Raw genomic sequence first — 18,433 nt, 5'->3', positions numbered from 1 at the left:
ATGCAATACGAATCGATGCAAAGGTTAATGTGAGATCAACCAACAGAAAAGTATGCAGACAATTGAAGATAGTGAAATTGAGGTATGAAGGAAAGGAAAAGGAGCTCAGGAGAAAAGCGAATAAATAGAAGGTAGGTACTATACTCGTTGCTGAAAAGTATGAGGCTCTCCCCATAGCAACGGTTACCTGAGCTACATAGCGCACTAATTCATATTGGGACTAGTGTTGACATACCGCGCTTGCCTTCTTTAGTCATAATTGTCTTGGCATTTATTTCATGACAATTGCCTGATTCACTGAGGCAAGCACAAAGAAGGTGAATGCCTATACAGAACATATCGTCCATAGGCCTTAGAGGAGAAAATGTCATGATCGATTGTGTCAGTTTCGGATATAATTCAAGGCCCCCTTTTTTGCCACTGGGATGGCGCATCCATCTCTCTTGCAACCCCCACCACGTTCCTCTCAGTTCCACCGAGACCCACCACAACTTCTCCCTGCCTGGCCGGGATCTTTGAGGGTCTCTAACCCGATATCCTGTTGTACTCCCTCTATAGCAATGCAGGACGCCTTTCTGATGCCCGCCAGTCAGACTGGCGGTCGCCGGACCAGCGCGGACTATCGACCCGGCATAAAAAAGGCCCAGGGCCATGTCCCTGCGTGCCTGGTCAATGCCTCGGTGACGTACTGCAGCAATGATCGCATCTATGCATTCGGGGGGTTTGACCAGTTTACCGATGAAGGTTCACATACTCCTTAACCTATAATCTCTAAAATGGCACTAATGATTTTTTTTTAGTTTATAACCACGTGCTCAGGCTGGACTTGGAGACTCTACGTTGGGAGCTCGTTGACAACTATGGCGATATCCCCGGAGTTCGCATGGGTAACGATTCTCTCTTCTCATTCGTCCATGTTTAATGATAGACACTCTAACTAAAAAATTTATTTTTGATAGGACACACGGCGACATTATACCAAGGGGATAAATTGATTGTGTTTGGAGGCGAAAATGAACATCGCGAATACCTTTCAGACGTCGTCATCCTCGATCTCAATACCTTCACCTGGGCACTTCCTGAAATTCGCGGGTCGATCCCGCGCGGACGAGCCCGCCATGCTGCTGTCATTCATGAAGATAAGCTTTTTATTGTGGGTGGAGTGACAGGCGTAGGAGGCGTGACAGGGGAGAAGAATGTGATTTTGGATGATTTGACCTACTTGGATCTTCAAACATGGACCTGGTCTCGAACATGGAGCTTCACTGCTCGCTTTGACCATACAGCTTGGGTTTGGGGCACCCGGCTCTGGATATTTGGTGGGTTGGGTCCAAACATGGAACGGACGACTGATATCTGGTGGCTCGACCTGAAGGGATCTCCATCGCTGGCCGGAAATACCACTCCCCAAGGTAGAGTCAACTCCCTGGGCATCAATATTTCTGCGGCTCATCTTCCAGACTCTATCTCTAGCAGCCCTCACCAAATGTCTCCCCGCTCCGGAATATACGCCGCCAATTCGGGCAGTGTGCAGGTACGCAATTTGGGCCGACGCAAGCCAGTTGCGCCTGGTGCCATATCTTGTCTTAGGTTTGATTCTGGTCCTCATGTTCCCTCCCTCTTTTCTGGTACTCATTTTCATTCATTTGCCTCGGGTGTCCTGCTCGACCTCATCACACCCTCGGAGACCGTACGGTCGCATGATTGTAACCTGTCGGCTCTGGACCTAAATTCGCTGCGCTGGCAACGGCTGGCCGATGGTCAAGAGATCTTCCGGCCTGGCTATCGATGGCACTACTGCACTGTCAATGACGCGGGGACCAAAGCATGGCTCTTGGGGTGTAGTCTTGATGTCGCGAATGTACCGGGAGGTAGCGACGAGAACCATATGAGTGAAGTCCTGACTATAGACCTGGAAAAGTATGGTTTGCTAGGTAACGGCCTGTCGGCAGAACCTCCCGAACAAGGTGCACCTTGGCCGTCTGATCAAATTGGCTCTCAGGTTTCCGGGCTTGGAAGCGATCTAGCCGCCGTTTTTGACAACCCCCCTGAATCTGGGAGTGGCACGGACTTTGTCATCACTGCTATTCGTGATGATCACGACGGGTCCGTCTCGGAAGATATGGGCGATACACCGTCCGTTTCCCCAACCCAGGCCCAGCCGACCTTTGTGGAACAGAACCCCTGGACTTCGGAGTCCATCCATGTCCACCGTATCATTCTCCAGCTCAGGTGGCCACATTTCAAGCGCTTGTACTCCGCCCAGATGGCTGAGTACCACACTAAGCGGATGCACATTCCCGAGCCTTATTCTGTCGTGCGCGCGTTTCTCTATTACCTATACACAGACAGTATCGCCGGCCATCCAGATTATTGCTCGAGTGTTATTGACGTGGCGGGTATGCTTGTCATGGCCAATCTTTATGACATGCCGAAGCTTCGCCTTCTGTGCGTCAATAGGTTAGGCCAAGAGCTTGATGTAGACAATGCGGCCATCGTCTGGGAGCGTGCGGGGCGGACCAATGAGCACTGGCTGATGCGCCGAGCAGCACAATTTTGCATGACATACTGGGGTCGCGTGGTGCGGACGGACGGTTTCAAATCCCTCAGCCACCAGAGTTTGATTCAACTCTGTGAGGTGGTGGATACAGAAGGTCGCGTTTTCGCAGGGCCTGAACTGGAGATGGTCACATTCGGCGCAGATAGCCTAGGTGACCGAGACAAAAGCTCTCGAATGCGGCTGGGATCTACTGCAGACGAGATGTCCGAGGTTGAGGCGGACGACGAAGGAATGGAGATCTCATGAATTGCATGAATTGCACGAATGGGGCACGCATTATATTCCGGAGTTCTTGGCGGGATCCTTTTTTTTTATTAGGTTGTATTGTATTTGCATCTACCCATTCATATAACAAGTTTCTGGAATATACACCTTTTTCTTTGAATGTGACCGGACCGTTCAGCCGCTCCAGGGCTGGCGCTGAGCTCATTCGTCACGAGATGTGGAGCCTCTCGACGTTTTTGACGCGGAGTCCACTCCGGATCGCGGAGGTCATTCCTGTCACGATAAGGAAGCTCTCCATAGTTTCTTACGGCGTTTCAAACAAAATAAAAATGGAAACTCGAAACTACATAAATATCGTTGGGCGCTCGGATTCGAAACAATCTGGTTAGCACACGGTTTCAACTGCTATTCCTTTGACATTCACTTCACCATGGGATCCACCGAGCAATCCAGTCTTCCTTCGGATTTCCTCTGGGGCTTTGCAACTGCCGCATACCAGATCGAGGGAGGAGTTAATGAAGATGGCCGCGCCCCGTCGATCTGGGATACATTCTGCAAGATCCCTGGCAAGATTGCCGGCGCCGGAACTGGAGATGTAGCTTGCGACTCGTATCACCGCACACATGAGGATATCGCGTTGTTGAAAGAATGCGGTGCTCAGGCATACCGGTTTTCCCTGTCATGGTTCGTTTCTTTTAGTCCCCCGCTTCGAGCTCCAATTTTAGATCGTGTGTTAACCTTAGCTTGTCTAAACGTGTAGGTCTCGCATTATCCCCCTCGGCGGGCGGAACGATCCAATCAACAAGAAAGGCATACAGTTCTACCAGAAGTTTGTGGATGACCTGATTGATGCCGGAATTACGCCCATGATTACCCTGTTCCATTGGGATCTTCCGGATGAGCTCGATAAGCGCTACGGTGGACCTCTCAACAAGGAGGAGTTCGTTGCTGACTTCGCACACTATGCTCGCGTGGTATTCGAGGCCTTTGGATCCAAGGTCAAGTACTGGATTACCTTCAATGAGCCTTGGTGCATTAGTGTCCTTGGATATAACAATGGTTCCTTCGCTCCAGGCCACACGAGTGACCGCACTAAGAGCGCGGTGGGAGATAGCTCGACGGAGCCGTGGATTGTCAGCCATAGCTTGCTAGTTGCTCACGGAGCTGCAGTGAAGATTTACCGCGATGAATTCAAAGAACGCGACGGTGGTGAAATTGGCATTACGCTTAACGGTATGGCCCCATTCTCCCCGCATGTATACAGAACCTTTACTAATCAAACCATGAAATAGGTGACTGGGCCGAGCCCTGGGACTCTGAGAACCCAGCAGATGTGGAAGCCTGCGACCGCAAGATCGAGTTCGCCATCTCATGGTTCGCCGACCCAATCTACCACGGCAAATACCCAGACAGTATGATCAAGCAACTTGGCGACCGCCTCCCAACCTGGTCACCAGAGGATATTGCCCTTGTCCAAGGTAGCAATGACTTCTACGGGATGAACCACTACTGCGCGAACTTCATCCGCGCCAAGACGGGAGAACCGGATATCAACGATATCGCGGGTAATCTGGAGCTCCTGCTCGAAGACAAGAATGGCGTGAGTGTCGGACCTATCACACAATCGCCCTGGTTGCGACCATCTGCTATCGGATTCCGGAAACTGCTCAAGTGGCTCAGTGAGCGGTACGGCTATCCTAAGATCTATGTTACCGAGAATGGAACTAGTGTCTTGGGCGAGAATGATATGCCGCTTGAGGAGTTGCTCAACGATGAGTTCCGCGTGCAGTATTTCCGGGATTATATCGGCGCCGCGGCTGATGCGTATACCCATGACGGTGTCAATGTGCGGGCTTACATGGCTTGGAGTCTTATGGAGTATGTTTGGACCTTGTATCCTTGATTATTCTGGTAGAATGTCCGACTAACTTGTTTACTTACAGCAACTTTGAATGGGCTGAGGGCTATGAGACCCGCTTCGGTGTTACCTTTGTTGACTATGAGAACGACCAGAAGAGAATTCCAAAGAAGAGCGCCAAGGAGATTAGCCAGATCTTTGATCGCTTGATTGAGAAGGCCTGAGATGAACGCAGCGATGATTGATCTTTATGCTGGTGGCTGGTGGACTCCGGCAATTGCCATGATACCTGGATCCTATACGAAGTTTTTGAATGCACATGATATTTGATTTTCTAGTTCCGCTGCGGGCTGTGTAGTTCAGTACACAACATAGCAGAACCTGCGGGTTTGTGAAAAATTAGGATGAAGGTAATATGTTTAAAAAGAATTATCACAAAAGACGCTACAAGGCCGCATAAGTGGCCGGACTATTCTTGTGATCTATGAAGACAAAAGGGGAGAAAAGGGAGAACAAGCTATGTACAAATTCCAAACTAGAAAAACTCTCCAATGCACTAAGCGTTCTTCTCAAGTCACAAATATATATCGAAATATAATCATATCAACATGGTTTTCTAGCAACAACCACAGTCTCATATGGTGTTAGTCCGATGTGATCTGGAAAACTCAGCTCGGAGAATGGAGATTGACAGAAACGCGGCTCATAATCTGGCCAATCGACTCGAGGCCCGAGCCAGACAATGAAATCAACATTTTGATCACCATAGGCATCAATGTATTTGGTGATAAGTTTTGGATCGCGTGGGTAGACGAACATCCACGCTGCAGCTTGTTGGGCGGCAGACCAAAGGCCCCAACCTCCGCCAACAATATTCATATCTTCTTCGGCGATGTACCGATTAATGGTTGAATCCACCTCAACACCCTCCACTGAGACATTTTTGTCGCAATGCACAATGAGACCTTCGAGGAGACCAGATCCGCTGCCGATTGAGATGGTGAATGCAGGCTTTTTTGGGAGGAGTGAAGCAAGGTAGGCGATCAAAGTGCTGGAGATGGCCAAGCAGCAGTCCGGAAATCTTTTGGGCTCTGGCAAAAGCTGCTTGGAGATTTGGGATATATTCATGTTGTTCTTGATGAGTAAATTATAGCTCTACGCGAATGGAGAGAATATCTCATTCGGAGGCGGATTTACTTAGCTCCCGGGTATCAGAATTCGCATTAGGTATGTAGTTTCCAATTCACATTGAGGTCTAGGTAAAGTTTGAACATATGTGGCCCAGAGAACGAAAGGATACATTCGAAGTGTCAAGCACACTTCAGTGGAAAAGTGAATCCTCAAGATATGTATCCCTCAGGCAGACAGACTTTGTGTCCTTAGGCACTAATGTTGCTGTTTTGGGAAGTATAGTGAAGAATTGCTTGCTTGTGAAGCATACAATCTCAATGTGCACATAGTGGCGCGCTACTCTGTATTGACTCAAGTTCTCAGAGTTCTGTATGTGTCGAGAGTCGTGGTGTGCGCTATCTCAGCGGCAATGCAAAGCACACCCGCACGATGACATGGGGCTCTGTGTCCCTCAGTCTTATATCACGGTAGCTATATGGATTTTCTCTATGTGGGCTTTAGCTATAGGATCACCTTCTTTTCAGAAGTGAGAGATACCTGCTCTGGACAAAATCGGTGTCCTATAACCATGGGCAAGGACCAGGGCGCATTCTGATAATTATATAGATGAAGGCATGCAGAGAGAGATGATGAAAGATGAAAGTTGGAATCTTTTTGAAAACTGGGGGACTGGCTCCCTTTATATACTGGTAGGTATGGAGCTATGGCCTGTTTGTGCAACATGAATGCAGGCAAACATACAATGATCAAGTGGCATCCTCTTTCTACTATCATGTCAATATCATTAACACTATTTGATCTTTTAAATATCAGTTTTTCTACTCTATTCTCTTATTTCTCCTACTCCCCCCAATGTACAACTTGTACGAACACATCTACTACTATGAAATAATATACTACACACTCTATAAGGTTCCAGGCTAGTTGTCTATAACTTCACTCAAACATGTGAACAACCAAAATCCTTCTGCTCCTTCTATATTCGGTTGTTTTACCCAGTTCTCACTTTTCTTCGCTTTTCTTCATACCCCATTACAACCCCCCGCTCTCATTTAGTAAGTCATATCATCACTCATCCATGGATTACTACTAGTCAACCCATTTTACGTACTGACACTGGATTCTCAGATTGTTTTTCCTACCCCATCACAAATTACCCTCAGTCATATCCCCAGTGTTTCTTTCCAATGATCCAGGAGATTACGAAGGCGTTCGAGATGCCTACCTGTTTCATGAGATTGTCGACGACAAAGAGAACGGGGACAGCACCCACATAAGTCTTTCCCGGCGGGAAATCAGTACCCACTTTGCTTGAGGAATACAACCTTTGACCTCGATAAAGAATCTAAAGATGTCTGCTTGACCAGATTCCATCAGAGGCTAGGCAGCATCTTGCGATTCTTAGCCACAAAGACAAAGAACCGCGTCGGAGGAGTGAAACGAATCGTGTCTCTGTCGGGACTTCATGCAGCCTATTGGGGAATATTCGCCCGAAGACATCCATGAGATATTTGAAGAGGTCATCCCAGAGGCAACAAGAGTGATACTCGGGTCTTTTAAGCTTACGCCCAAACACATTCCTGCCTTGCCAAAGGTGGATCCCTTGCCATCTCGATCTCGACCAGGTGTGTACCTCATCACACCCAGGGACAGAATTGATGAGTGACACCAAATATCTAATGGAGAATTAATCAACTCCATAAATTCTGTGGATCGGCAGCGCAATGTCCCCAGTGGGCTATATGAGGGATCTAGCCTGAAAAGCATATCTGGGCGCTGTATTTCCTCACAGTCATCTGTTCCGGTGAATTAGCACCCGCAAGTTGATCAACGGTCGATGGCTAGCCAATGACGAAGGAGTGGTTTTTGTCTGTGTCGAAGTTGTTGTCAATTTGCTATATTGTTCTTTTTGCATAACGATTTAGCTGGTTGAATTGAATGTATTGAATGTACCATCGCTGATGCGTTTAAACTAATGGACTTAAATTACCAGAACTCTCTAGGTTCTTTACAGATATTGTAGAATACCTGCTACTCTTAAATTATTGTTGGCCACTGGCTAGTTGTATCCCAAAGTAATTCTTATATTAAATCAAAAGCGCGAGGCTAAGCTCAAAGCGCATACCTAAAGTGCTTGGACTCCATATCCGTCAAATCATTAAAACCATCCAAAATACCCTGAGAGGTAACATCCTCCGGTGTTTCTTGAGTATCAGCCGCAACCATTGCGGCATCCCTCCTTGCATTCTCCCATTTCATCGAGATATAAGCCGCACATGCTAGAACAATGATACCCGCATAGCAGATGAGCAGGCCCAGCAAACCCGAGTAGTAGCGCGGGGCCTCGTGAGCGAAGAAGATATTCGCTCCGGCGACATTACCAGCCGCATAGAGCGAGAACCAGAGACCGTTAGCGACCGCACGCTTCGTGTGGCCGGCAACATTGGTGGCAAGTAAGTTCCATGAGATAATGACGGGGGCACCAATAAGATATTGCAGCCAAGTGCATCCGACCAAAGTCCAAGGATGCTCGAGGCTGGTGAAGCGGATACCCAGAAGACCGCCGAATGGGATCAGACAGACGACTGCGAGAACGATGCAGCGCGTATCTTTAACGTATGTAGCAATGATACCGCAAATTGGGACAATCACTGCTTCGAACGCACCGGTGGGTAGTTGGAGGAGTGTAGCGTTGATCCCACTGAAGCCAAAGCCTTTGATTAGGGCTGATGCGAAATTCGACGAGCCACCGTTGATCACACCACAGGCAATGCCGACTCCCGCGCAGCAGAGAACTCTGAAATCATAGAGAATCTCCAGTGCCTGGCGCGGTTTGATGTCTCGGGTCTTCACACCGATCATGTTTTCAGCGACGCGCTGCACGGCAACCACGCGCTGGCGGTGGGTCAGGAAGCGGGCGGAGCTGGGCGAATCGGGCATGACCCAGAGGAAGATACAGGCGCAGAGGAAGTTGAGTAGTCCGATGGTTAGGAAAATCAACTGCCAGCTGCGGAGCACGGTGTTGTGTGAATGACCAAGGCCGAACCCTAGGAGTGCTCCTACCATCGTGGCCATGCCGTTTGCGCTGAGCCAGACAGCCATGCGCAATGGTTGTTCGGAGCGCTTGTAGAACATTGCTGTAAGGTTCATCACTAGATAGAACAAATAATGTTAGTGTTTTTCAAGTATTTGGTTTGTGCTGGGGGCTACTCACTGCACGGACTGACACCGGCTTCTGCCATTCCCAAGAGGAATCTCAATACCAGAATTCCTGGGTAGTTCTTCGCTCCAACATGTGCAACAACAAGTATACTCCAGATCAGAAGCATACCGCCCATATATTTTGCGATTGGCAATCGCTGGATTAAGAGGTTGGCTGGGAGAGCCCAGAATAGATATCCGAAGTTGAAAATAGCTGCAACCCATGAATACCGTTGGCCTTCGAGAGCAAGGTCTGGGATCAAGGAGTATGCCGATGCATAATTAAGTGATAGTTTGTCTATATGGACATGTTAGTTTGGTATTCTCATAGAATGACCATGGAGAAATGCTCTTGCATACCGAGGAATTGAATAACATAGGTTATGTAGAGCTAGAACACGAGACATGGTTAGAAATAACACTCATCAAAATACCAGAGTGTATCAGAGTGAGAAACTCACCATGGGCATAATCCTCCAGTCGATAATTCTCAGCACCGCAGCGCCCTCAGTTTCCAGTTCCTCGGCACTCAGTTGCTCTGCCTCCAGATACAGATTCGCTCCGATATCGTGGGTCTCGCCGAGAGCAACATCTTTCTCCGCAGTGGACTGATCCACCTTTGTATCTTTGGGGTTCATAATGGGTATAGGTCAAGTTGAACAAAACTGAAGAGTTCCAGTATTCGAGTCCGGCACCTAGTTATTATATATAACCATAGCATGATCATAGCATGATCATAACCTATCAAAGTAAAGAGATAAGTCAACATTATTTCTTTATCTCTCCCCTCAACAAGGTTATCTTTGACTGTGAGATAGGAGCGGCGGTCAATAGTCCGCAGGTGTAAAGTGTGGGGAAAGCGGACTATTCTCCGCTTTACTTACCCAGGTAGCTCTATATCACTCAAGCATTCAATCCTATCACTCGCTTTTTACTTGTATTTTGCAGTCCAAGAAAGTCAATACCCCTCGACGCTATGGCTCACCAAACCCAAGACTTCTCACTATTGGACGCCAGTATTTCCGAGCTCCAATCCGCGCTCTCGTCAGGGCTGCTCTCTAGCGTGGGCTTGGCATCAAGATACCTACGGCGAATCAGCGTTTACGACGCAGACAATCTAAAGCTCGCTGCCATCCCAATCCTAAACCCATCCGCCCTCGATGAAGCAGCCGCCTCCGATGCCCGGCGCGCAGCTGGTCTGCCCCCGCGTCCATTGGAGGGCATTCCCTACCTCGCAAAAGACAGTATCAAAGTCAAGGGCATGACCGTTGCGAGCGGATCACCTGCATTCGAGACCCTCATCGCCAACGAGGATGCTGCCTGTATCAAACTTCTCCGCGAGGCCGGCGCCGTGCTTCTTGGCCGGACGAACATGCCCGCCATGGCGTACGGTGGTATGCAACGTGGGTGTTATGGACGTGCGGAGAGTCCGTATAATCCTGCATACCTGGCTGCGGCGTATGCTTCCGGTTCATCAAATGGATCGGCGGTCGCGACGGCGGCCAACTTTTGTGCCTTTTCTCTAGGCAGTGAGACTGTTTCATCGGGTCGCTCGCCGGCGTCAAATAATGCCGTTGTTGCATACACACCTTCAAAAGGCCTGCTTCCTCTCCGTGGTGTCTGGCCACTTTACTTGACTTGTGACGTTCTTGTGCCTCATACCAGGACTGTAGCAGATATGTTCCACGTCCTAGATGTTCTGGCCGTGTCCGACGAAGCCCCAATAGGAGATTTCTACCAAGAACAAAAACTCATATCCCTCCCTTCTATCAATACACTCCGACCGCAATCCTTTTCAGAACTACAAGATAGCACATCCTTGCGCGGGAAGCGCATTGGTATACCGTCAATGTACATCGGAGGCAATGACTCTTCTCTATCCCCAGCCAGCAAAGTCAACACCCGACCCTCCATAATCAAGCTATGGCAGAACGCCAGAAAGGTTCTTGAGTCTTGTGGTGCGGAAGTAATCGAAACGGACTTCCCACTCGTGACAACCTACGAATCGAACGCACACAAGGGCCAGCTCGTCACCGTCGCAGGACTACCAGAAGGCTGGTCCGCACTGGAGCGGAGCGAGCTGGTCGCGCACATCTGGGATGACTTCCTGATCAACAACGGCCAAAAGGGCCTCGAGACTCTTTCCCAGGTTGACCCGACAACTATCTTCCCGCTTGCGCCGGGGTCTTTGAAGGGTGCGCCTGATGCGGCTAATGCGCTGCGGTGGGATGAGATGGTTAAATACCCGCACCAGAGGCCAGCGTCTATTTATGACGTCCCCGGTATTCAGCAGGGAATCCAGGCTCTTGAGAATGCACGCAAGGAGACCCTTGAGGACTGGATGGATGGACTTGGGCTTGATGCTGTGGTTTTCCCGGCGAATGGTGATATCGGGGCTGCTGATGCGGACTGCGATGAGACGGCTTCGCTGTTTGCGTGGAGTAATGGCGTCAAGTACTCCAATGGAAATAGACCTATCCGTCATCTTGGAGTTCCTACTATCTCCGTTCCTATGGGTATCATGGAAGATACGGGGATACCAGTTAATCTTACGTTCGCTGGAAAAGCATATGATGATAACAGTCTGCTTAAGTATGGCTTTGCTTTTGAGACGGCGATGAAGGGCCGTGTTCAGCCACCGCTCGTGCCTGCTCTTGACTCTGATTGCATCAAGGGTGATCAAGACGCTCAGCCATGGGCCTCTCAATCGACTGTTGAGTTGGTGGTGGAGAGTCAAGTGAAGGAGATTCACGATTCCACGGTTGTGGTCCAGATACAGGGATCAGTGGTACCCAAGGACTCACAGCTGGGGAGTATGCAATGTTATGTCAATGGTCAACCATTTAAACCGGTCATAGAGGGCGATAGATGGTTTGTCATAGCTTCCTATCCCGCATCGGAACGTGACCAGCCATGGAAGAGATGGTCGAGTCCTGCTGTAACGCAGACTATCGTAGTTATCACAGCTCATACAGAGACCGGCTCGACAACGGGCAAGCTGATCTTATTATGAAGACCTAGTGTCACCAAAAGGAAATACAATTTTCTTTCCATTATTTGAGCATGTAGAACTCCTAAAACGAGTACAAAGCCCTCCTCATGTTACAATCTCTATTTAAAATCATCCTCTAACAAGTCTTGATGTATACTCCTCCCATACATCATATCTTCAATCATTCCCAAGACAGCTCGGTGCAAATAATTCTTCCTCAGCTGCTCCAAGTGCAATTCAGCCTCGTCCAGTGATATCAGAGCACTGGAATTGACTCCAAATGTACCAGAATTCCACATGATTTTCTGTCGTAGGAACTCAAAGACCTTCATATACGGCGTTACGTCCTTCCACCGGTCGACAAAGCCAGCCAGATTAGCTGCACATGTAGCAATGGCCTGTTGGTTGTTCTGTCTGATGCGCTGTTGATCCTGAATATCAGTGATATGGGTTGTCGCCCAGACAATGTAAAGCATCATGATTCCTGCTCGGAATTGGAATACAAGCTAATGATAGATTGTTAGTAAAGTCGGATTACCTCAAGTACATCGCAATAGAAGGAAGAAAATCGGGGGTTGACACATACTGCAGACCAGGTAAAGCACATCACATGTCCTTCTTCCTGCAACAGCCGGAAATTAAGGCAAACTTCCGCAATCGTCGCGAGAATTTCTTCTGTTCCGTCCATCTCAATGAAATCGCGTTTCTCGTCCATCAAGATCAAGAGACTGTAAACATAAAGCTTTCGCATCCATATAGGATGGAGATAGCCGTGCTGGTCATTGTCCGATTCATAGTGTGGAATCTCTTGTCGCCATCTATCAAGAGCGGATTTGAATGAGGAGCTATGGTCTTTACTATATCTGGCGGAGGGATGGCGAGCCCGGTTCTCCCGCGATCTTCTGATGTTGGCTTGGATTTTGCGTAGTCGGAACAAGTGGCTTATGGCGGGGTTTGTGCTTATGGTTGGTTGGAGGGTATCTCCCAGAGTGCACATCTAAGTTATTAGTGACTGTGAGAGGCTATTTAGAAAGTATTTGGGGACAACTCACGTCATCGTCAACAACCTTGTAGGCAGCTGATACTGGTCGATCCCACCCAGAGACAATAACTTCGTTGAGCATATAGCAAGTAATGAACATGTTCTCGGGCAAAACTTCACTAGATTCAGTCATGGACCCATTGTCGCGGCATATCGATACGTGCTTCTGGATCTCTGTCATGGCAGCTGTACAGAAAGGTAACACAGAAGAGACGATCGTTGAGATATCCTCGGAAGAAGGAGAATGCAAAGCGTAGAGTATCATGAACAATGAAGCTTGGATTTGTAAGACCATAGACGAATGACCCACAACATATGGATAATATCTCATGGCCGAGGCATAATACTCCTTTGACCGGACGGAGTGCGAGGAGTCTCGCTGTAAGATACTGCAGAGGGATGAACCAATAGCATACACCATCTGCAGAAAGAAGGCTTTCCATTCATCCTGGCCATCCAGGATTGCTTCGGCATGCCATGATTTCCAGGCTGCCTCGTTCAAGAAAGGCCATTCGCGGTGAGTCACGGAAAAATACACATTTGTGTAGAGCTCTTTCAACCAAGGAGAGTCATCTTCAGTCAAAGGATATGAAGGTGCTAAGTCAATCCATGGAACGTCGAAAGTCGTCTCCGGGAACAAAGAGAATGCGCCAGGCGAGAAGGACGATGGAGATGCTCGAGGTGATCTTTGGCTGCTGTGTTGCAAGTCTGATAGAAGTAAGAGAGAGCCGTCATTCCCTACCCCGCTACTATTCTGATCAACCATCAGGTAGTCCGAGCCATTGCCTAGAGGATTGCGCTTGTGTTCTGGATCTTCAAAATCCGTCTGGACTCCAGCATCACATGTCTCCACCGTTGTTTCTGTGGCACTGGACTCACGATCCAGCTCTGCGACCCGTTTCTCGAGCTGTTTCAAGTATTCCAAAGGGATTGTGATGTTATCTCCCGCTTTCTGAGACCGAGCAGGCAAGCATTCAGCACCCTTGCGGCGACATTCGCCACATGAAGGTTTGGCATGATCACATTTCCGCTTGTGTCGGAAACAGCGAGCGCATGCTATATCTCTATGCTTCAGAGGGCGCGACATGCAGCAATTGGGCACATGTAGTAAGTGAGAGGAAATGCGGGGAGACTCGCGATAACGGAGTTGATCCGCGCCGATGCGATATCAGTTCCGTATTAGGTTGCTGTAATAGGAAGGTCTAGGCGATATTGGTAAGAAATGCTTTGTTAATTATATATACTGCCTGTAAACTATATAATTGTAAGATCTGAGCATTGTCAGGTTGTCAAATCAGGTCAGAAATAAAGCCCATGGTCATAACATTCATGATCGTCTCGACCCCATAAAGAACCCTCTCACCAGGTCAAGCAGCCGACAGCGACAATCAGCTTTTGATCCATTTTTGAGCTTTTGTATCATATCCAATCAACTTAGGATCAACATGCAGACTCTTGAGCATGAACTCCATTGTGAACTCCTAAGTAACAATGTTAGCACACAGATTCCCGTGGACCCCAAATCACAGTAATATCGCAACACGTACCTCATCCTGATTCTCCTCAACATCATTCTTGTTCAGTGGATGACCAGAAGAATTCTCATCACCGTAGTTATCAACACCTTCCTCTTCCTCGTCAACGTGCTCCCGCTCACGCTTCTCCTCATCAAAATCCCATCGGGTTGCATCACGCTTCGACCGCTCTTTCCAAGCCGCCATCCCTCCCATGCCATTGACCCGTTCCTTGGCACCGGCAAATACCTCGTCGGCTGCGTCCTGACTGGCGAGCTGCCATTTGGTGATTAGAGTTGGAATCTCGATGTATTTGGGGTTAGTCTCGAGGTTGAGGGCCTGAGTTGCTATCTCGAGTTCGTTGATGAGTGTGTCAACCTTCGACTTGATCTCTCGGTGCTGTTTTTGCAGTTCTAAAATCTCTGGGTCGGAGGTTTGGAACGATTGTGAGGGGAATTGGGGAAAGAGCTGTGGCACGCGTTTGCGCTTAGGAGGTACTGGATTTGTCGTCGGATCTGGTGAATTTGATATTGAGTTCGTCTCTACAGGTATGGTAGGAGTTGCTGGGACTTCGGTGTCCTCGGTAGTCCTGGGTGCGACAGGCTTAGATGGCGTGTCGTCTGTGTTTGTTGGTGCAGGTCTGCGTAGCGGGGACTTGAACGGCTTTGAGAGAGCGGTAGCTGCGTCGGTGCGACGACGTTTACTAGATGGCTTGTCCATCGTCAATTGGATGTAGACCTAGGAATTTCGATGGTTTCAGAGAGAAAGGAAGGCCAAAAAAAAAGTTGGAGAAGCCAAGTGAAATGCGGAGATGTAGTCTTATCGATAAGCAATTGGAATTTATCTACAAAAAAAAAGGTCACGCTGAAATGCATACACTATAATCTCAATGACCGACTCCTCCTGCCACCCATTGCCCAAAATCAGGATCGCCAGGCTGAGGGAATAATCCACGATCATTGGCGTTCCCATTTCCATTCTGGGCATTGACATTGGCATGGGCGTTCTCATTCTGTCGGTTACGCTGCTGCTGTTGACGGAAATAAACCAAAACCAACAGCGCAGCAGCCAATCCGACAATCAGCAGGCCCTCAAGCATTCCCTCGTCGATATCGAGGTCCAGGTCGTCATAGTAGCCATCCTCGTGGCCTTCAGATTCCAAGGCACGATATTCATCATCCTCTCCCCGTTGTTGTTCGTAAAGGTCTTCGTAATAGCCCTCCTCGTCGTTCTCGATGAAAGCCTTGACCCATTCTTTAAAGGTGCGGCGGGGTTTCGAGTCTGTGGATAAACGTAAGTAAGAAATTAAGAAGACGTGATGTATTTCACGGGGTCGGTGGGAAAGATGAGCTTACCGTCCTCCTCATGGATGGGATTAATGTTCCCGTTGGTGATACGATTCCAGTATCCTCGAACTCGAAGTTTGATCAAGCTTAACTTCACTGGCAGATAGGCTTCGGGGCTGAGGTCGAGAGCCAAGTCATAATACCGCTTGGCCATGTGGAAATCCTGGTCTACTGCCACGCCATTCTCGTGCATCCAGCCCAGATTCCAATAGCCCTGTGCACTGTGGTGGGCTTCAGCGGCATTATGGTAACAGGTGGAGGCCTTTTCAGCGTCGGCGGGTGTACCCGTTCCAGACAGGTAGTAGTCGCCCATCTTGACCAAGGAGTCGATGTTGGCTTGCTTAGAAGAGCGGGTCCAGTAAATCAACGCCAGTCGAGCATTGCGCATCAAGGAGGACCGAGCCTTCTCAGCCCATGGGAGAATGGAACTGAGCGAGAGCACAGAGCGATGTTCATCAAGAAGATAAGCCACATTTGCCTGTGCGTTCTCATAGCCCTGCTCTGCTGCCATCATCGATGGAATGAGAGCACTCTCCTTATCACCAGACTCGTAGGCAGCGTTTGCCTCCACGAAGGCTGAGTGGACGATCTCTGCTTTTTCGGCAACCATTTTGTAGTAGGCGGCGGCCACGCCACAGTGCCGCTGTCTGCCAACACCGAAGTGGGCCATTTCAGCTAGGTAATAGTATGCCTCCATCCACCCCCAGCGGGCAGCAAGCTCGAAGTAACGTGTTGCAGTTGCGATATCTCCTTGGTCCAAGAAAAGAGCGCCCAATCGTGATTCCGACGCTGGGGAATCCTGCTCTGCCGCTGCTTTGAAGTAGTGAGATGCCTTGAAGCCATCCTGAGGAACCCCATAGCCCTTAAGATACATAAGACCCATCCAATGTTGGCACAGAGAGTCCCCGTTCGCAATACCCCGCCGGAACCATGTGAGGGCAGTCGGGAAGTGCTGTTCAACCCCCTCCCCGCGAAGGTACATAAGACCAATATGTCCTGCGGCCTTGGACGCCAGCTTATCAAGCCCTGCAGGAGGGTTTGAGTTGACAGATCCATCCTTATTCCAATATTTCTTAGTAACAACCTTGAAATACCTCATAGCCCGTCGGAAATTCCGCGGCAAGCCCCGGGCGCCCTCAAAATTCATTTTACCGAGGGTGTACGTAGCCTTCAGGTCACCCTTCCGGGACATGAGGTCCAAGTACTCTAGGATATCTTCCACGCTGGCCTCAGGGGCGGCATTGGCAGGGTCCCGCGCATTTTGGCCCGAGCTCGATACACTAGCTCCTGGACCGTAGACACCACCTTCTTCATCTGCCCAACGATAAGATTCTCGAACCAAAGCCCTACCACCCGGAGGGCCTGAACGGTAGTACTCGATCGCCTTGTCCGCAACCTTCTTATAGTAATGGATCGCGTGATCACAATCCTTCGGTGTTCCAATGCCAGTGTGGTAGCGATACGCAAGTGTCATCTCCGAACGGATGTTCCCTGCTTCGGCTGCAAACTCATGGTACATCAGGGCCTTTGCCTGGTCTGGTTCGACCGCACCGCCGATTCCCGTCGCATACATGAACCCGACCATGTTCTGCGCTGTGTTGTTTCCGTCCAGCCATGCAAGTTCGTGGTACCAGCGGAAGGCCTCTTTGAAGTCGCGGGGATGGGAGAAGTTTCCATAGAAGTTCATCTCCGCTAGCAGGAACATCGCATTCGGGTCCCGGTCTTCGTCTGCGGCTGCCCTTAACTCCTCCACTGCTCCCACGAGATGTTTGTTCGGTTTTCGCTCGGGGTTTTCGGTCGAAGGGCCATTCAAGAATAGCAGTCGGACTGTTTGGCGTCCATAGTACACGGCGGTCCCTAGTAATCCTCTCGACTTGTCGGATTGGAGGACTGGGTTCTTTATTGTGCGAAGGGTATCCCAGGCATTCTCAACTCGTTCTATCATCAGACAATAATGTCGATCAGTATCAAGCGTCGATCGACAAAGCGCGAGGCACGGAAGCTGTCTCTACTCACGAGTCATGGGTCGGGATTCCGCCTCCCCTGTCTGGAACGTAAATTCGTGGTCTGCATCGTGACCGATTTCCCCAGACGCTGTTTGGTCGGTGAGCGGTTGACCAGGCCCAGCTGCGCATGTCTGCAATAACACTAGAAAGGGGTGTCAGCTTCCATTGCAGTCCTGCAGGTGCGGGCAAATCTTACGCAGGGCCGAGAGAAAGTGTGAGACCGGCGTCCTCATAATGCCTGCAAATTACTGGTTTTATGTCGGAGTGTGAAGCACATTGCGACTCTCAGAGCAATGTGAATCACGAAAGCGACAGAGCTGGGGATCGCGATATGATGTAGTTCCAGAGTACGGGCCACTTGGCTTGACGGAGCTTCATTTTGCCGAGGGCCAATCACTACATCGTATCTATGTATGTATAGTTTCTACGCCTTTCTTCTACAATGTGTACGAACCTCCTTCTTGTCTATCTCATTTCACATGCTCTTCACTTCATACATAATACTAGGACACAAGCTTCCATAACCTAAACTTCTCTATAGGCCATCTGTAGAAGCGG

The 18,433-nt window shown here is 49.2% G+C and overlaps 8 protein-coding genes across 8 annotated transcripts; 3 read left to right on the top strand and 5 right to left on the bottom strand.

Annotated features, from left to right (window-relative positions):
* The first annotated feature begins 320 nt into the window (after positions 1–320).
* N7455_003312 (Kelch motif domain protein) lies at positions 321–2,933 on the top strand. The gene is made up of 3 exons (XM_040959296.2): positions 321–744; positions 801–887; positions 960–2,933. The coding sequence occupies exons 1-3, from the start codon at positions 426–428 to the stop codon at positions 2,804–2,806; spliced, it is 2,253 nt and encodes a 750-aa protein (XP_040810206.2). The 5' UTR covers positions 321–425; the 3' UTR covers positions 2,807–2,933.
* A 282-nt stretch (positions 2,934–3,215) lies between these two features.
* On the top strand, positions 3,216–4,867 carry N7455_003311 (uncharacterized protein; the record flags this gene model as incomplete). Its single annotated transcript, XM_040959388.2, has 4 exons — positions 3,216–3,469; positions 3,546–4,018; positions 4,078–4,663; positions 4,729–4,867. The coding sequence occupies 4 exons, from the start codon at positions 3,216–3,218 to the stop codon at positions 4,865–4,867; spliced, it is 1,452 nt and encodes a 483-aa protein (XP_040810232.2).
* A 379-nt stretch (positions 4,868–5,246) lies between these two features.
* On the bottom strand, positions 5,247–5,771 carry N7455_003310 (uncharacterized protein; the record flags this gene model as incomplete). Its single annotated transcript, XM_040959318.2, has 1 exon — positions 5,247–5,771. One exon carries the CDS (start codon positions 5,769–5,771, stop codon positions 5,247–5,249), a length of 525 nt encoding a protein of 174 aa, XP_040810175.2.
* A 2,115-nt stretch (positions 5,772–7,886) lies between these two features.
* On the bottom strand, positions 7,887–9,613 carry N7455_003309 (putative MFS allantoate transporter; the record flags this gene model as incomplete). The annotated part of the gene is made up of 4 exons (XM_040959306.2): positions 7,887–8,926; positions 8,989–9,273; positions 9,336–9,366; positions 9,437–9,613. The coding sequence occupies 4 exons, from the start codon at positions 9,611–9,613 to the stop codon at positions 7,887–7,889; spliced, it is 1,533 nt and encodes a 510-aa protein (XP_040810224.2).
* A 338-nt stretch (positions 9,614–9,951) lies between these two features.
* On the top strand, positions 9,952–11,988 carry N7455_003308 (uncharacterized protein; the record flags this gene model as incomplete). The annotated part of the gene is made up of 1 exon (XM_040959298.2): positions 9,952–11,988. The coding sequence occupies one exon, from the start codon at positions 9,952–9,954 to the stop codon at positions 11,986–11,988; it is 2,037 nt and encodes a 678-aa protein (XP_040810243.2).
* A 98-nt stretch (positions 11,989–12,086) lies between these two features.
* N7455_003307 (uncharacterized protein) lies at positions 12,087–14,096 on the bottom strand (the record flags this gene model as incomplete). The annotated part of the gene is made up of 3 exons (XM_040959340.2): positions 12,087–12,473; positions 12,554–12,964; positions 13,020–14,096. The coding sequence occupies 3 exons, from the start codon at positions 14,094–14,096 to the stop codon at positions 12,087–12,089; spliced, it is 1,875 nt and encodes a 624-aa protein (XP_040810268.2).
* A 301-nt stretch (positions 14,097–14,397) lies between these two features.
* Positions 14,398–15,243, bottom strand: N7455_003306 (putative DNA repair protein Dds20/Mei5; the record flags this gene model as incomplete). Its single annotated transcript, XM_040959289.2, has 2 exons — positions 14,398–14,490; positions 14,557–15,243. 2 exons carry the CDS (start codon positions 15,241–15,243, stop codon positions 14,398–14,400), a joined length of 780 nt encoding a protein of 259 aa, XP_040810197.2.
* Positions 15,244–15,409: 166 nt separating this feature from the next.
* N7455_003305 (ubiquitin ligase complex subunit HRD3) lies at positions 15,410–18,108 on the bottom strand (the record flags this gene model as incomplete). The annotated part of the gene is made up of 4 exons (XM_040959343.2): positions 15,410–15,804; positions 15,879–17,807; positions 17,886–18,017; positions 18,072–18,108. The coding sequence occupies 4 exons, from the start codon at positions 18,106–18,108 to the stop codon at positions 15,410–15,412; spliced, it is 2,493 nt and encodes an 830-aa protein (XP_040810235.2).
* Between the last annotated feature and the right edge of the window lie 325 nt (positions 18,109–18,433).

Source organism: Penicillium solitum (assembly GCF_028829755.1).
Source record: "Penicillium solitum strain IBT 25940 chromosome Unknown utg000001l_segment0_segment0, whole genome shotgun sequence".
NCBI lineage: Eukaryota > Fungi > Ascomycota > Eurotiomycetes > Eurotiales > Aspergillaceae > Penicillium > Penicillium solitum.
Note: the sequence above shows the minus strand (reverse complement) of the source record. Positions and strands in the feature narration are given on the sequence as shown.